Here is a 15691-nt window from a genome sequence, read left to right as displayed (position 1 = left end):
CAGGACTCCTGTAGGAAGAGACATTGTGCTGCAGAAACTCCATGAGGTTCATTACATGAAGCTGGATTTGCACATACCAGGGATGCCAAGGATCCACATAGAAGGCATGTCACATTATCTAGAGCCTGGGCTATCTTTGAAGATGGCTTTCCACCTCTTTGTGCTCTCAAGAGTCCTCCTCCTTAACAGCAGCTAGATTCTCCAGGAGCTGTACTGTCTGTAAACATACCCTCACAGTTGTGCAGTATCCCATCTTCAAGTGAGAAGAGAAACTGTGGAGGGATCTAATACTGCTTTTAACTTTTTTTTAACAGTTGAGTATTTTCTATCAAAAAGCCACCACGTCACATAGAGAACATGCCCTCCAAGAGCAACTGCTTGCCTTCCTGCTATGGCACATCCTACACCACAGAACCCTGCTTATATAGAGGGCTCTTGGAGAGGAAGTGGCATGGCACAGAGTCACTGTTCCCCACCCATATGTACTTGGTGTTTCCTACCTGGTTCACTCTCTCCATTCCTGTAAGGGAAGGAGACCAGAGAGTCCCAACTCTCATCAGCTATTCCAGGAGAATCCTAGGGTCCTAACAGTTAAAGAAAAGGTCTTTTACTTAGCATAAGTTGAAATCTTTAACAAGAGGGTGTTCCTGTGACTTTTCAGAGGCTCCTACTTCATTCACTAAATGTATTCCCTAAATATCTAGTACTGCCATCCAAATCTGATCCATATATATTATTTCATCAAGATCTAACAGGCTGCTCATACACGTTGCCAGATAATGCACCAAAAATGCTACAGACTGGCTTGTAAACAAGTCTTTTTATTGACTTCAGTGGGCTTTGGATCAGGCCTATACTGCCTAGATTTGCACCTATGCCCACACTTGCTTTACCAGGTGTATCTAACTCAGCTGAATAGAAAAAATGTTTTTTCAGAGATGAAACTAAAAATAAAGAAAGATAAAAATAAACTTTCAGCCTAAGTATATGTTTATATTTTAATATTTTTTTCCAAAAACCCATTCATCACATTTTAATTATAGAAGATACAAATAGTTTATTGATTTTGAATAAACTTTTTGCACTTGGCCATTTAAAAGCATCTCTTTAAACAAATACATCAAGTGGTCATTGCAGGTGGAAAGAGCACCATGCATATGAAGACCTCTTTTAAAAAAAAGAAATTATTAAACAGATTCCATTGTACTGATTAGTAAATATATACACATATTTTAAATTGTTGGTCTCAAGTGATCATTTGATCCATCGCATGAACTTGCATGTGCTTTCATGAGTGAGTGTTTTAGCTCCTTTATTTAAGAAGTCTTCTGCTGATAAAGTAAACAACAAAATGCAGTCAAGTAAGAAATTTAATTCACAAAATTTTTAAAATTCAGAATTAAAACTGATACTGCTCCTAACCCATTGGATTATGTGTAGGTGAAACAATGCACGTCTTTGAAGGTGCATCAGAGGAGATAGACACTGAACTGCTCTCTGTCTCTCCTAGAGGTATTCCCTCCAGGTCAGGGTTGAGGCATATTGGGGGTCAGTTCTGTATCTCTTCGATGGCAGGAGGACTCTAGTCTTCAGTGTTGTCAAATAAGCCAGCACCTAAACATTTACTAGTAAATATATAAATTAAAATATAATGTAAGCAAGAAAATGTGTCCTTAATTCTAGAAGGTGATTCATTTTCCTCTAGCTTGAAGAAAGCCACTGCAATGGGTCTTGTGGCAACATCCAGTTTACATGCGGAAGGCTAATCTCCATCTTGTCAATAGTACTGACTGAAGAAGGAAAAAGCATCCATGATTTTTGCTTTAATGTTAAATAAGGACAGCCATGATCGTTTTTCCTCAAACATAGGTAGGAAGCCGTTTTCCTGTGGAGAAGAATATGTACAGTCTGGTTATAGCTTTAAAAAAATGAGCTCGTGAAAAATGCACCATTGTTTCATGATAGCAGGAGGCTTTCCGTTAAATAGAGCTGTCGAGCCTTTATTCCCATAGAGGCAGGTTTACAGACAACTACCTCAGAAAAAGATGAACTGGGCTTTAAAAACAATAGTTGAAACTATTTGCAAATCATGCAATGCCTGTCTCATCTCCAGGTTATAACATGGCCAAATTTGCTCCCTCCCTGCTTACTCCCTTCTGGGGAAGGTTCATTATTTAGGTTGGATTTAAACTTTGCTGTTCGGGCTCAATTCTGCAAGTAACATAACTGTCTGTGTTTCAGTTTTAATATGCTTATAAATGTTCCCCCTTTAAGCCTTCTCTTTCTGGTGTACTGAAAATTCCAGATACTGTGAGAAAAAAATATCAGGAATAGATGCTGACCTTAAACAGGTTTGACTAAAAGAGGCAGGCAAAGGAGCCTCTATAAACGCGATGTATGAAGCACCACTAACTCACTACAACTGTTACCCAACAGAAACAGAGCAAAAGCAAGCTAGAGAAAAGTGTGGGAAAGGACAAAGACAGTAGTAAAGGGGGACAGGTGAGAAAGGAGAAAATAAGCCTGATTCTGAGCTCATCTACAATGGTGTAAATCAAAAGTCATTGCACTGAGAGCAGAATCAGGCCCAAAGAGGCGATATAAAGAGAAAGTGACATTTGCATACACACACACAAAATACCAGGGGATCTCAGGCTCTGATGGCATTTACCATCAACTTCCCCTAAACTCCTACAGAAAATCAAGTTTGCATGATGAAACCCTGCAAAGCAGAAGAGCGGAGTTTCCTACAACTTTCCTCTGCATCAGCACAGGGACTTTAATTAAATGGTCATATATATGAAGCTGGAAAAAGAGACATACTGTTTTCAGATACTTTACTCATATTTGTAAAATAACCATGGGGAAGTCCTAGGAATATCTCAGCCAATTTCCACTCACACAAGTAGTCTCAGTGCACGAATAAGGTTAGAAGGATTTGACCCCAATTATATTTAATTATCAGACTGTACAACTAAATTGACGGGATGAAAACCTGGCTGTATGGAGCTCAGTGGCAAAACTCCCATTGACTTCAGTGTGGACAGGATTTAACCTATAAAGATTTCCCTTTCCATTGACTTCAAAAGGCTTTGGATCATAGCATTATTATTGCATCCTTTCACTTTAATTTCAGTTTGGAAAGTGTAGTGTACAAATGATTCAGGGCTTACTTTAGTGGTTTATACTGTCACAAGCACCTTAAAAAGATCTTGTATTTTCCTCTAATTTATATTGGAAGCAAGATATTTGCTTTAAGTCTTAAGGAGGAATTCAAGATATAAAAGTTTTAAATAAAGCAAATGATAAAGCCCTGGCTAAGTTGACAATTCTTTTTAACAGTAGTTAAAAGAACATTTTTTAAAATTTATTAAGGAAAATTCTCCTGATGTAGACAGCAGTGAAAAATGGTTATAAAATACAGCACTGAAACTTACCCAACCTCCATTTGCCTCTATCCACTCAGCCTTGTTGTTTATAATGTAGCCCGTGATGAAATAAGAAATCTGCTCTTTATTATCTCTTGTAAGCTGAACTTTGTGTTCTTGAAGCCTCTTAGAAAGAATTCCTCCAAACATAAATATTGTCAAAATCCGTCCCCAGTTAATGTTTCCATCAGCAAATTCTTTATCCATGATTTGAGTGAAAATTCTTCTGGCAGCATCTACAGAGGTAATATCAAGTGTGTCCAAACATGGTTTCAGACTCTCTTCATTTTCCTTTTGCAGAAAGGATGCAGCGTTTCTTAAGACATGAGCAACTCTGCTTGGGGCTGGTCCAAGCTGTGGTTCCTGAAGAATGTATTTCAGATAATCTTGGACTAAATAGTAAACATAGCGGTACTCAGAGCTTTCCATTTAGAAGCAGACTCAGAGCAAAGCACAGCCTTTGACCAGTGTGAAACTGCTAATCCACTTTGAAAGCTGAACTAAATAACTACAAGCTAGGCACTTGCATCACAGAAGTTCCTGTACAACCCACTGACTTAGAGCTTCCTTAAATGAATGTGTGGGTTGTCGCTATGAGTTCAGAAATGAAAGAAAAATTCTCACTGAGGTCAAAGAGAAGCAAAAAAATAAAAAAATGTATCCTAAATTATGTATTATGCAGGAAGCGAGGCCTTACAAGAATACATTAGTAGGGGCCACATCCTCAGCTGGTGTAAATTGGTGTAGTTTCAATGGACCTGTGCTGATTTACACCTATTGAGGAGCTGCCACATTTTGCTTTTTAAAAGAAAAGTGCACACTATTGGAACATGCAATTCTTGAGAAATACTCTGCCACAGGCAGTGGCCAATGCTTCACTCTGGACTGCATGGAGATAATGACTAAATCTTCACGGTTAGTGATAGGAGGGAACCCAAATCTGGTATATCTTTCCTCTTGCCTATGGAAGAAGAGGGTGTCAGCTCTATAAGATTATACCGCTGACCTTATTCCTACAAAAGCCCCCAAGTGAGTGAAGATCAGGCTTTGAAGATTGGAATGGAGTGACTGACTGTGACAAAGTTCTTCCCCCACACAACTTCTCCATCCCTCAGGGAATCCAGGTATAAGAGAATACTGATCTAGTCAGCATTAAGTGATATGGCCTACTGTACTGTGAACACACACAGATTACAGGGGTCTTTACTGGGCAGCAGCTGAGAAAGATATTGGTGCTCCCAGTGTCAACAGGGTGCTTGGGAAGCAGAAGAGAAGAGCAAGGTCTCTGGATGGTAGGGGCCAACAACCATGCCTTCCTCTACCTCTGACATGTCCAAAAAGATATCCTTCAAAAATTGGAAGCCAAATCCTAGTGAGGAAAATTGAAAGGAGCATAAACTCTGGCAAATCAAATATAAAAGTATAAGGCAGGCCAAGAAAGAATCTGAAGAGCAACTAGCTAAGGACACACAAGCTAACATCAACAAAATGTAAGTACATCAGAAGCAGAAAACCTGCCCAACAGTCGGGGAGACCACTGGACAATCGAGATGCCAAAGGAGCACTCAAGCAAGAGAAGGCCATTGCGCAGAAGCTAAATGAATCTTTGCATCAGTCTTCACTGCAGAGGATGTGGAGCAGATCCCCACACCTGAGCGATTGGTTTTAGATGACAAATCTGAGGAACTCTCCCAGATTGTGGTGTCAGTAGAGGACATTGTGAAACAACTGATAAATTAGTTCCGAAGGAACTCATGAAATTTCTGAACTATTAACTGTAGTATGAAATCTGTCATTTAAATCGGCTTCTGCACCCAATGACTGTAGAGTGGCTAATGTAACGCCTATTTTTAAAAAGGCTCCAGAGGAGTTCCTGACAATTACAGCAGGCCAGTAACCATGTGGCAAGGGTCATTCAGTTAATACAATGTACTTGAACTTTCAGAAAGCCTTTGACAAGGTCCCTCACCAAAGGCTCTTAAGCAGAGTAAGCTGTCATGGGGTAAAAGGGAAGGGCCTCTCATGGATCAGTAACTGGTTAAAAGTTAGGAAACAAAGGGTAGGAATAAATGGTCAGTTTTCACAATGGAGAGAGGTAAATAGCAGGGTCCCCCAAGAATCAGTAGCATAACTAGGAGGGGGAGGGGGGCAGCGGCTGCTCCTCCACTGAGCAGAAGTGGTGCCTTTTTAATTCTTTGGTGCCTTTTTAATTTTTACTCACCCGGCGGCGCTCCAGGTCTTCAGCATCGGGTTAGGCGGCGCTCCGGGTCTTCAGCAGCATTTCAGCGTCGGGTCCTTCACTCGCTCTGGTCTTCAGCGGCATTGCAGTGGCGGGGGAGAGCGGGGTCCTTCAGTGCCACCGAAGACCGGAACGAGTGAAGGACCTGACGCCGAAGTGCTGCTGAAGACCCTGAGCGCCGTTGGGTGAGTAGTAGCAGGTGGCGCCTTTCTTAATCTCCGCTCCCCCTGTTTTCTCTACCTGGCTATGCCACTGCCAAGAATCTGTAGTGGGACCTGTGCTGTTCAGCATATTCATAAGTGATCTGGAAAAGGAGGTGGCAAAATTTGCAGACAATAAAAAATTACTCAAAATAGTTAAGTCCAAAGCTGACTGCAGAGAGTCACAAAGAGATCTCACTAAACTGGCTGACTGGGCAACAAACCGGCAGATGAAATTCAATGTTGATAAATGCAAAGTAATGCACATTGGAAAACATAATCCCAACTATACATACAAAATGATGGGGTCTAAATTAGCTGTTACCACTCAAAAAAGATCTTGGAGCAGGGACGACCTGTGGGCCTTTGCAAGGTCTAAGTGACTTCCCCCCCTAAATTAATGAAAATTATTAATACATCAGAACCAACCTTTCCGAGAGCATAAATGGTTAATTTATGTTATTGTCAAGCAAAATATAGTTTGGTTTGCTCAGTGGTGTGCTGCCACCTGCCCGCAGCAAGCATTTCTGCATGCACAGAAATGTTCCAGCCATATAGGAAATAATGTCACAGTAGTTATCTGTTCAGGGTTTCTGTGTATTGTGTTTGTCTGTATGCACAGCGAGGAACAGCAACACAATGGTATTTGTGCTGACCCACTGCCTCTCATTATAAATGATTAGATGATTTTTTATTTTTATTTTTTGCATCTCTTGGGGTATTCAGTCAGTCTAGAATCATTAAATAGTTCATTTCCAAAGTTTTGGGATGCTCATCTCCTTAAATAGAAATGTGCATCCAGTTCAATGTAAAAGATTTCTCTTCTCCTAATCTTTATGTGACAGAGAAATGGAAGAGGAAATAGCTGCAGTAAGGTAGCAGTTCTCGGCTTCTTAAGATAATTGAACCCAGTTCACCAGACTGTGGGCAGGGGCCAGAATCTGTATTGCACCTCTCAGGAGATGCAGCACAGATAGCACAGCCCTAGGGGTGGGTGAGACAAAGCTACTCTTGCCCCTCACATATTCTGGGATAATGTGCAGGCCAATATGGATCCCGGCATAAATTAGAGAAGCCAGAGGGGCTCCTCTAATTTACAGCAGCTTCTGCACAGCTGCCATTGGGCAGTGGAGCCCACCATTGCCAGGTGCTGAGCACTCTAGCCATTCCCCCTCCCGTCCCTGAAACAATCCATCTGCTCTCAGCATGCCCAGACACCAGAGACTAAGGATGCACAGTGTAACAGTGTATGCTGCTCCTGTTCTGCCCCTGCACAGAAAGAATTCTCATGCAGGTCCCCTTTGCAATCTCTCTCCACCACTAGAATGGCAAAAAGAGGCCATAGCAGGGGCTGGGGCTGGATCTACTACTCATTACCTGCCACCTCCCACTAAACAGTACATAGCCTCACCCAAAATAAAACTCAGCTTTCTCCAAACCCCGCCTCATAATCATGAGGCGAGGCATGGCAACATACTGGGTCCCAGAACCAAAATTCATCATTAAGATAGGGAGATGGAGCTTGGAGTGGTTGGTAACCAGGGGACACTGTTCTGGAGTGTTCCTCTATGCGTGGTTTTGTCCGAGCCCTCCCTCACCTTCCTTTCCAGATTTTTACCCAGCACTGAGCCAGTTTGAATGATCCCTATATCTTACCAATGGTGAAACAAGCTATTTACATGTCTCTTCAAGTCTCCCTTGCAGTGGAGTATGATTCTAAATGAAGCCCTGTTAGAACCCTACAAATTCTCCACAAAGACTTCATGTGTCAATGGTACATTTGGCTGGAGCCTGAGGCTCCAGCCAAATTCATTTTGGTATTCTAAATATCCATTTCACCATGATACTACGTTGCAAAGGAAAAGGCTTGCAGGAATCAATGTCATTATGTTGCAGCATTGGATCCAAGAGCAAAATTTTCAAACACCTCAAAGTGTTAAGTTCTCAGATCTTGAGTTTGGGTTTGGCCTATTATAAAACAAGGGAAATTTGGACACCTGCAAAGTTCACTTGCAAGTGGATCAATAGCATTGGTTCAGGTCTACATCTAACTATAATGCCAGCAGGGGAGAGAGAGAGGGAGTGTTATTGCAGTCTGAAATGCATTAGAGCTGGGCTGCGTGCATGAGCACGAAGGTACTTTACATGGTGATTTGTCAATAGATAACTCCTGCCACATGTAAGCCCCATTTCAGCAAACTACTTAAGCACATGCTTATCTTTAAGCATTGGGTAAGATTTTTCAAAGGCACAAATGGGAAGTAGGTGCAAAATTCCCAAGGATTTTCAATGAGATTTGAGTGCCTAACTTCCTTAAGTTTCTTTAAGAGTCCCAGCCAGTGACTTCAGTGGGACTAGTGACATATTTAAAGTAAAGCATGTGCTTGAGTATCTTGCTGAACTGGGCCTAAGATACTATTTCTATTTTTTTAGGACATGTTTAAATAGCCAATGCTAAAAACGTAAGTGAGTTTGAAATTTAATTTTATTTCATACTAAAAGTTTATATATAAGTGGTAACTGCTTGTGATGGTGGATCATCTCACCAGAACACATCCCCTAGTGGTTCAAGTCCAGGGTTGGCAGTAAGAGAACCAAGGCCCTCATGCTCCGCTGGGTTCCAACCCAGGACCCTGGGTCAGGCAGTTCATGTGTGCAACCTATGTAAGGGTACCATCCAGCCTACTCCCCCGGTCACTTCCTACTGTATTCCTGCCTCTCCAGAGTCCTGGTGAAGGCCTGGCTATTGGCCCACAACATATTCCACCAGAAAGAGGATCAGGAGGTTCCTTCCCCAACTCACAAGTAGATGTTCCACTCTCTTTTGCAATGCATTGCAGTTATGAGTTGATGTCTGCTTTGGGACAGCATGGGGCTCCTGCTGTATTCTAGCAGGAGCTACCAGGAAAGTCCGCTCCTTTCCACTGACCACCCAGACTGAGCTGTGCCACACCCTTTTAAGCTCCACATCGAGAGAGAGCACACTCAGCAGGCACGGCTGGGCAGAGCCTCTTATGACCAGAGCTGCTCCTTGTTCCCCAGAGTGGGGGTTGTACACCCCATCACACAGCTAGTGATTCAGAAATCAAATATCTTCCTTTAGAAGATAGAAAATATATTCTTTTACCAAATCCAGTCCTTCATCACTCTTCTATAATATCCTTTCTGTTCACAACACTATAAAGAGGGCTGTAACAATACCAGTATTTCCATTATAAATCAATATTGATAGAGGTTCGTAGCTCATCCTTAAAGTTTGCTTGTGGGAAAAACTTTATATTCAGGGTTTCAGTCCAGGAGCACATTTGTTTTAAATTGTTTTGAACTATTCTGAGTTACTAAAGCGCAGAAAAATTCAAATCTACTATTTAGAGATACTTCTTACTCTTTAATCCATCTAAATCTCTTTTGAATTTAAATTATGTTTAAAGAGATAAATCTAGAATGTGGTTTTACTAATTTTGGTATGTTGAAAATAAATAAATAAATCAAGCATGTAGCATATTAAATTATATTCACGAACCCTAACTCAGAAATTTGATTGCCTTCCTATATATCCTTTCATGAAAATATCAAGATGCTAATCTTGAACGTTTACATGCTCTTTTCAAAACCCTGTAATCTACCCAATAGATCAGAAACACGTGAAACTACTTTGCACTTTCAATTTCTGTAACTCCTTTCTTCCCAGAGTCTCAAAGCGTTTGAGGTGAAATTCACTCTACCCACAAACAGTCTGAGAATTGAGGCTCTATATAAGCAGGATGAAATCCACAGAACAACTCATGATCTGGTTTGGGTTCTGTGCAGAAAAAACACCTGGGGCGTCTGTCCCCTGAGCAGCCATACCAGTTTGCCTCTGTGCCCTTGCGTGTTGCAGAAATGATCTCTGCACCAGCCTTGCATAAACATTCCACACAAAGATGGACTACAAGCTGTCAGCTACAAGCTGCCGTGACATTATCGAGTATTCTCGATAATGTCACGGCAAACCTGGCGGCTGAACTTTGTGACTTTATCCTCCCCCATAACTATTTCACATTTGGGGACAATACATACCTTAAAGTCAGTGGCACTGCTATGGGTACCCGCATGGCCCTACAGTATGCCAACATTTTTTATGGCTGACTTAGAACAATGCTTTCTCAGTTCTCGTCCCATAACACCCCTACTCTACTTGCACTACATTGATGACATCTTCATCATCTGGACCCATGGAAAAGAAGCCCTTGAGGAATTCCACCATGATTTCAACAATTTCCAACCCACCATCAACCTCGGCCTGGACCAGTCCACACAAGAGATCCACTTCCTGGGCACAACAGTGCTAATAAGTGATGGTCACATAAACCCCACCCTATACCAGAAACCTACTGACTGCTATACTTACCTACATGCCTCCAGCTTTCATCCAGACCACACTACACGATCCATTTTCTACAGCCAAGGTCTATGTTACAACCACATTTGCTCCAACCCCTCAGACAGAGACAAACACCTACAAGATCTCTATCAAGCGTTCTTACAACTACAATACCCACCTGCTGAAGTGAAGAAACAGTTTGACAGAGCCAGAAGAGTACCCAGAAGTCACCTACTACAGGACAGGCCCAACAAAGAAAATAACAGAACGCCACTAGCCATCAGCTTCAGCCCCCAACTAAAACCTCTCAAACACATCATCAAGGATTTACATCCTATCCTAAAGGACGACCCATCACTCTCACAGATCTTGGGAGACAGGCCAGTCCTTGCTTACAGACAGCTCCCCAACCTGAAGCAAATACTCACCAGCAACCACACACCACACAACAGAACCACTAATCCAAGAACCTATCCTTGCAACAAAGCCCGTTGCCAAGTCTATCCACATATCTATTCAGGGGACACCATCATAGGGCCTAATGACATGAGCCACATTATCAGAGACTTATTCACCTGCGCATCTACCAATGTGATATATGCCATCATGTGCCAGCAATGCCCCTCTGCCATGTACATTGGTCAAACTGGACAGTCTCTATGTAAAAGAATAAATGGACACAAATCAGACGTCAAGAATTATAACATTCAAAAACCAGTAGGAGAACACTTCAATCTCTCAGGTCACTCGATTACAGACCTAAAAGTGGTAATATTACAACAAAAAAACTTCAAAAACAGACTCATGTGAGAGACTGCTGAATTGGAATTAATTTGCAAACTGGACACCATTAAATTAGGCTTGAATAAAGACTGAGAGTGGATGTGTCATTACACAAAGTAAAAATATTTCCCCATGTTTATTTTTCCCTCCTACTGTTCCTCACACGTTCTTGTCAACTGCTGGAAATGGCCCACCCTGATTATCACTACAAAATGTTTTTTTTTCTCTCCTGCTGGTAATAGCTCAACTTACCTGATCACTCTTGTTACAGTGTGTATGGTAACACACATTGTTTCATGTTCTCTGTGTATATAAAATCCCCCTACTGTATTTTCCACTGCATGCATCCGATGAAGTGAGCTGTAGCTCGCAAAAGCTTATGCTCAAATAAATGTGTTAGTCTCTAAGGTGCTACAAGTCCTCCTTTTCTTTTTACTTCAGAAGGACGCTTTGGGGATGGGTCAGTGAACCCAATACCTTATGCCACCATTAGGGAGATATTATTTTCAACATATGGAGATTCGGCATAAATTGCTGCCAATAATTGAAGAAATTGGCTGTATTTCCCATGATATATTTGTATCCTTATGTTTATTGTGATTTTCTGATCTTCTAAAGAGCATGCAGTGATGGCAGTCCTCTTTACCCAGGAGACTGTGAATACAACTAGCTAACTAATCTGTCTGTCTAGGTATTTATGCTACACTCATCACTGTGTTATTGAGCACATAGTAATACTCTCAACTTTATAAAAGTAAAAGGTATCCCATAAAACAAGAGTGAAGCAAAACTGGTGCTTGATGCTTCGCTTACCAGTTACACAAACTAATGGGTATTTTTTAACCATAGCATATAGATATTTGCTTCCGAGCAAAAATCAAATGTCCTAACAGACCCTTTTTTGTATCACTTAGCTTCAGCGTGCATTATGTTTTTATCTATATTTGCCCATCACTTCATTTTCATATTTTGGCCCCTAACAACCTAACTTTAAGCATTACAATAATGAGACTTGAGCATATTTTGCAGGTAAGCTGAATTTGGGCCCCAGCAAGCTTTTGTCCATTAGAAAGGCTAGTTCTTTAGGAGTTTTCTAGTCTTTTCAACATAACCCTGTTGCTGCCTGTTGCTGCCTGTTACTATTACGTATTATTGTACAGTGGCAGCACCTAGAGCCCTCAGTCAGGGCCCCATTGTACTAGGCAATGGGAACTTCACAAATTTATATCTAAAAAGTGGCGCCTGGCCTGAAGCACTTACAGGCAAGGACGTGAGCCTGTAATTCATTGCATGTGGACAGGCTGCTAAGCCCTCAAAGAGCCCCATTGACTTCAGTGAATTGCAGGAGCGGGGCCTTAGTGTTCACTCATTATGCAGCAATTGTGATTCATATTTAATTATAAGTCAAATTTTAAATTGTTTTGATAAAATATCAGCACCAAGTAAACTCAGTAGCAACAAAGGAATGGGTGATAATTTTGTAGTCCCCGTTAATCCACAAAATACCTATAAATCTTTTGCAAACCTGCCTTTGCCTTGATTTTGGGCTGGAATCTTTGCAGATGATGGAGGGGTAACACCAGATATTATTTTCAACAGATGGATATTATGCATAAATTGCTGCAAATTATAGTAAGAAATTGGCTGCATTTCCTATGATTCCCCAGACTGTGCCTTTTATTGATTTCATCAGGAGTTTTACAGCCTATTTAGAGCCATGCAAGCTTCACAAACTCAAATCCGGATTGAGGCTCACATCCTGCACTGCCTGGACCTTTGCACCTGTTCAGAGTCCTCGACATCAAAGAAGCTCTGCACTGACTGACCCCCCAGTGCCTGAGTGGCACTTCATTGACTTTAGAAGCTCCATCTGCCTGGGGACATGAGTCTACTTGCATGCAGCTAAGTGGAGCCTAAGGTGGTATATAGGTTAGAGAAAAGGACCTTAGTTCAAGCTCTTTTGTGTTTTCCCATTTACTCCTGATTTTGCACTGGGACATCACATCATGGCACAATATTATACTCAGCAGCCATGATGACTAACATGTTCAGTGTTATCTGGTTTATTAAAGCACAATCTGAAAGAACATGAATTACTGAACCAAACAGGCTTTTTTGCTATCTGTGTTGGACAGCTGTTAATCATCCAGTGAGAAAATACAGGTCTGATGTGCAACTACTCAAATAACTTAAATAACAGCATCATCCTTGTTTCTTCTTTAGATTTAATTTTCCTTTGGAGGTTTTAAAATAAATGATAAATCTGCTTTGAAATGCAGATCTCTGATCCAAAAAAACCCTTAATTAGTTGGCTTTCATTTATCCTCTACATATTCTTGAGTGAATAAATAAGCAGTGGAGTTTGGAGGGAAGTGCCTTTCTCTAGTTATCTAAAGAGGATGAAAAATCTGATCTCAATTCTATACAATTCAGTGGGTAGGTTGAAGGTACTGGAAGAGGCTTGTGGTCTGAACAAAAGCTAGGCAGTCAGGAAATCTTGATTTCTAATAACTCATATCACACTTGCTCTTTTTGTGGTCTTTGGTAAATCACTTCACCTCTTTGAGTTTGTTTCCCTATCTGTAAAACAGGGGAAAAGATTGTTATAAAGATTAATTGATTTAGGACACCTGGATTCATTCAATTGTCAGATTTCCTGCATGACTTTGAGCAAATCATCTGATCTCTCTCTGCCTCAGTTCCACATCTGCAAAATGGGAATACTAATATTTCTTTTCTTCCATCTTTGGCTGAAGTCAGTGAGGCTCCATGTGGAGCTGGGGTGTGCCCACATGCCACTAGTTACAGAATTGGGGCCTTGAAACTTCAGATCTTCCAGGCAGAGACTATCCCTTACTATGTGTTTGTCCAGAACCTGACAGTATGGGGCCCCAATCTCACCAGGGGCTTCTAGGTGCTACTATAAATATATAGAATAGAAATTTCACTGAAGATGAAAGAGATATTCTGGGTATTTTTTCATATGTATACCTTAAAATCTCAATTTTCACCTCTGACACTGCATAAATTGTGGGTTGCTTTGCCCCAGTGATGCCAATGATGCAGAATTCCTCAAGATTTCTTAGAGCAGTGATTCTCAACCAGGGATATGCGTACTCCTGGCAGCATGCAGAGGTCTTCCAGGGTACCTCAACTCATCTAGATATTTCCTTGTTTTACAACAGGCTACATAAAAAGCACTAGCAAAGTCAGTACAAACTAAAATTTCATACAGTGATTCATTTATACTGCTCTATATACTATACATTGAAATATAATACAGATATTTATATTCCAATTGATTTATTTAATAATTATATGGTAAAAATGAGAGAGAAAGCAATTTTTCAGTAACAGTGTGCTGTGATACTTTTGTATTTTTATGTCTGATTTTGTAAGCCACTAGTTTTTAAGTGAAGTGAAACTTGGGGTATGCAAGACAAATCAGACACCTGAAAGGGGTACAATAGTCTTAGAACATATACTTTGGTTAAGACACCAAAGAAGACTGAACATTTAGAGGCACTCTGCAAGACAATCTTAATAAGCCCATCTTTTCAAATCACTTTTCTTCCCCACTAAGGTTTACCAGCTGTAAAATTATTTTGTTAAACTGTGTTACAGCACTTTGAGGTGATTCATTCTCTTACATATTGAACTTTGCTCCAAGATGCTTGTTCCTATATAACAGCTACAAATATTTTTCTTTTGTTTAACCACTTATGGTTCAGACAATTTTGTACAATCTGGAAACCTTTGTGAACCAATTTGTCCAGTGTAGCAACATCTGTTTCTGATGCTACTTGTTAATCATGCCTCTTGCACAATAATGGTTCATATTCATTCAAGGTCAATCTATTTAATGGACGACTCAATTTCTGTTGTTACCAAATTAATTTCTTGGATAGCCTCCCAAGTTCAGTGAAAAAGTGAGGTTTAATAAATGACAGCAATCATGACCAAAAAAAGTGCACTGAACTAGGTACAAAGAGGGCAGGTGACAAAAGCCCAGAGTTCAGTATTAAAAAAAAAAGGTGACTTTGACAGAGGGCTGGATGTTTGGGGGAGGAGAAGAGGAGGAATGGAAAATTATAATAGAGACATAGGAGTAACAAGAGGGGAAACAGTGGGGGAATCTGCTCCTTATTTTAGATGTCTATGCACAAATGCAAGGAGTATAGGGAATACACAGGATGAACTGGAAGTCTTAGTACACAAGCTAAATTATGATGTAATTGGCATCACAGAGACTGAGTGGGATAAAACTCATGACTGGAATATTGGTATGGGGGATATAGCTTGTTCAGGAAGGACAAGGTGGGGAAAAAAGAGAGGAGTGTTGTGTTATACATTAAGCGTATATGTTCTGAGGTCCAGAAGGAGATGAGAGGCAGAACAGTTGGAAGTCTTTGCGGGGAAAATAAAAGGGGAAAAACCTAGGGTAATGTCATGGTAGAGGCATCTCCTCAAATCAGGAGGAAAAGGTGAATGAGGCATTTCTAGAACAAATAAAAATACCTAAAACACAAGACCTAACAGTCATACAGAACTTTAACTACCAATATATCTGTTGGGAAAATAACACAAAACACAGTATGTCCAATAAGTTCTTGGAATCTGGTGGGAACAACTTGTTTCAGATGGTTGAGAAAGTAACCAGGGTGCAGCCATTTTAGAC

General features: G+C 40.8%; 1 protein-coding gene and 1 long non-coding RNA gene across 2 annotated transcripts; both read right to left on the bottom strand.

Annotated features, from left to right (window-relative positions):
* Positions 1-1037: 1037 nt before the first annotated feature.
* On the bottom strand, positions 1038-3988 carry BCL2A1 (BCL2 related protein A1). The gene is made up of 2 exons (XM_038419971.2): positions 3438-3988; positions 1038-1885 (listed from the first exon to the last, which is right to left on the bottom strand). Exons 1-2 carry the CDS (start codon positions 3855-3857, stop codon positions 1778-1780), a joined length of 528 nt encoding a protein of 175 aa, XP_038275899.1. The 5' UTR covers positions 3858-3988; the 3' UTR covers positions 1038-1777.
* Positions 3989-4768: 780 nt separating this feature from the next.
* LOC122456200 lies at positions 4769-14719 on the bottom strand. The gene is made up of 3 exons (XR_006274932.1): positions 14709-14719; positions 9597-9603; positions 4769-4902 (listed from the first exon to the last, which is right to left on the bottom strand). It is a non-coding gene; the product is annotated as an uncharacterized LOC122456200 (long non-coding RNA).
* Positions 14720-15691: the final 972 nt, after the last annotated feature.

This window comes from Dermochelys coriacea, chromosome 10 (genome assembly GCF_009764565.3).
Source record: "Dermochelys coriacea isolate rDerCor1 chromosome 10, rDerCor1.pri.v4, whole genome shotgun sequence".
Taxonomy (NCBI): domain Eukaryota; kingdom Metazoa; phylum Chordata; order Testudines; family Dermochelyidae; genus Dermochelys; species Dermochelys coriacea.
Note: the sequence above shows the minus strand (reverse complement) of the source record. Positions and strands in the feature narration are given on the sequence as shown.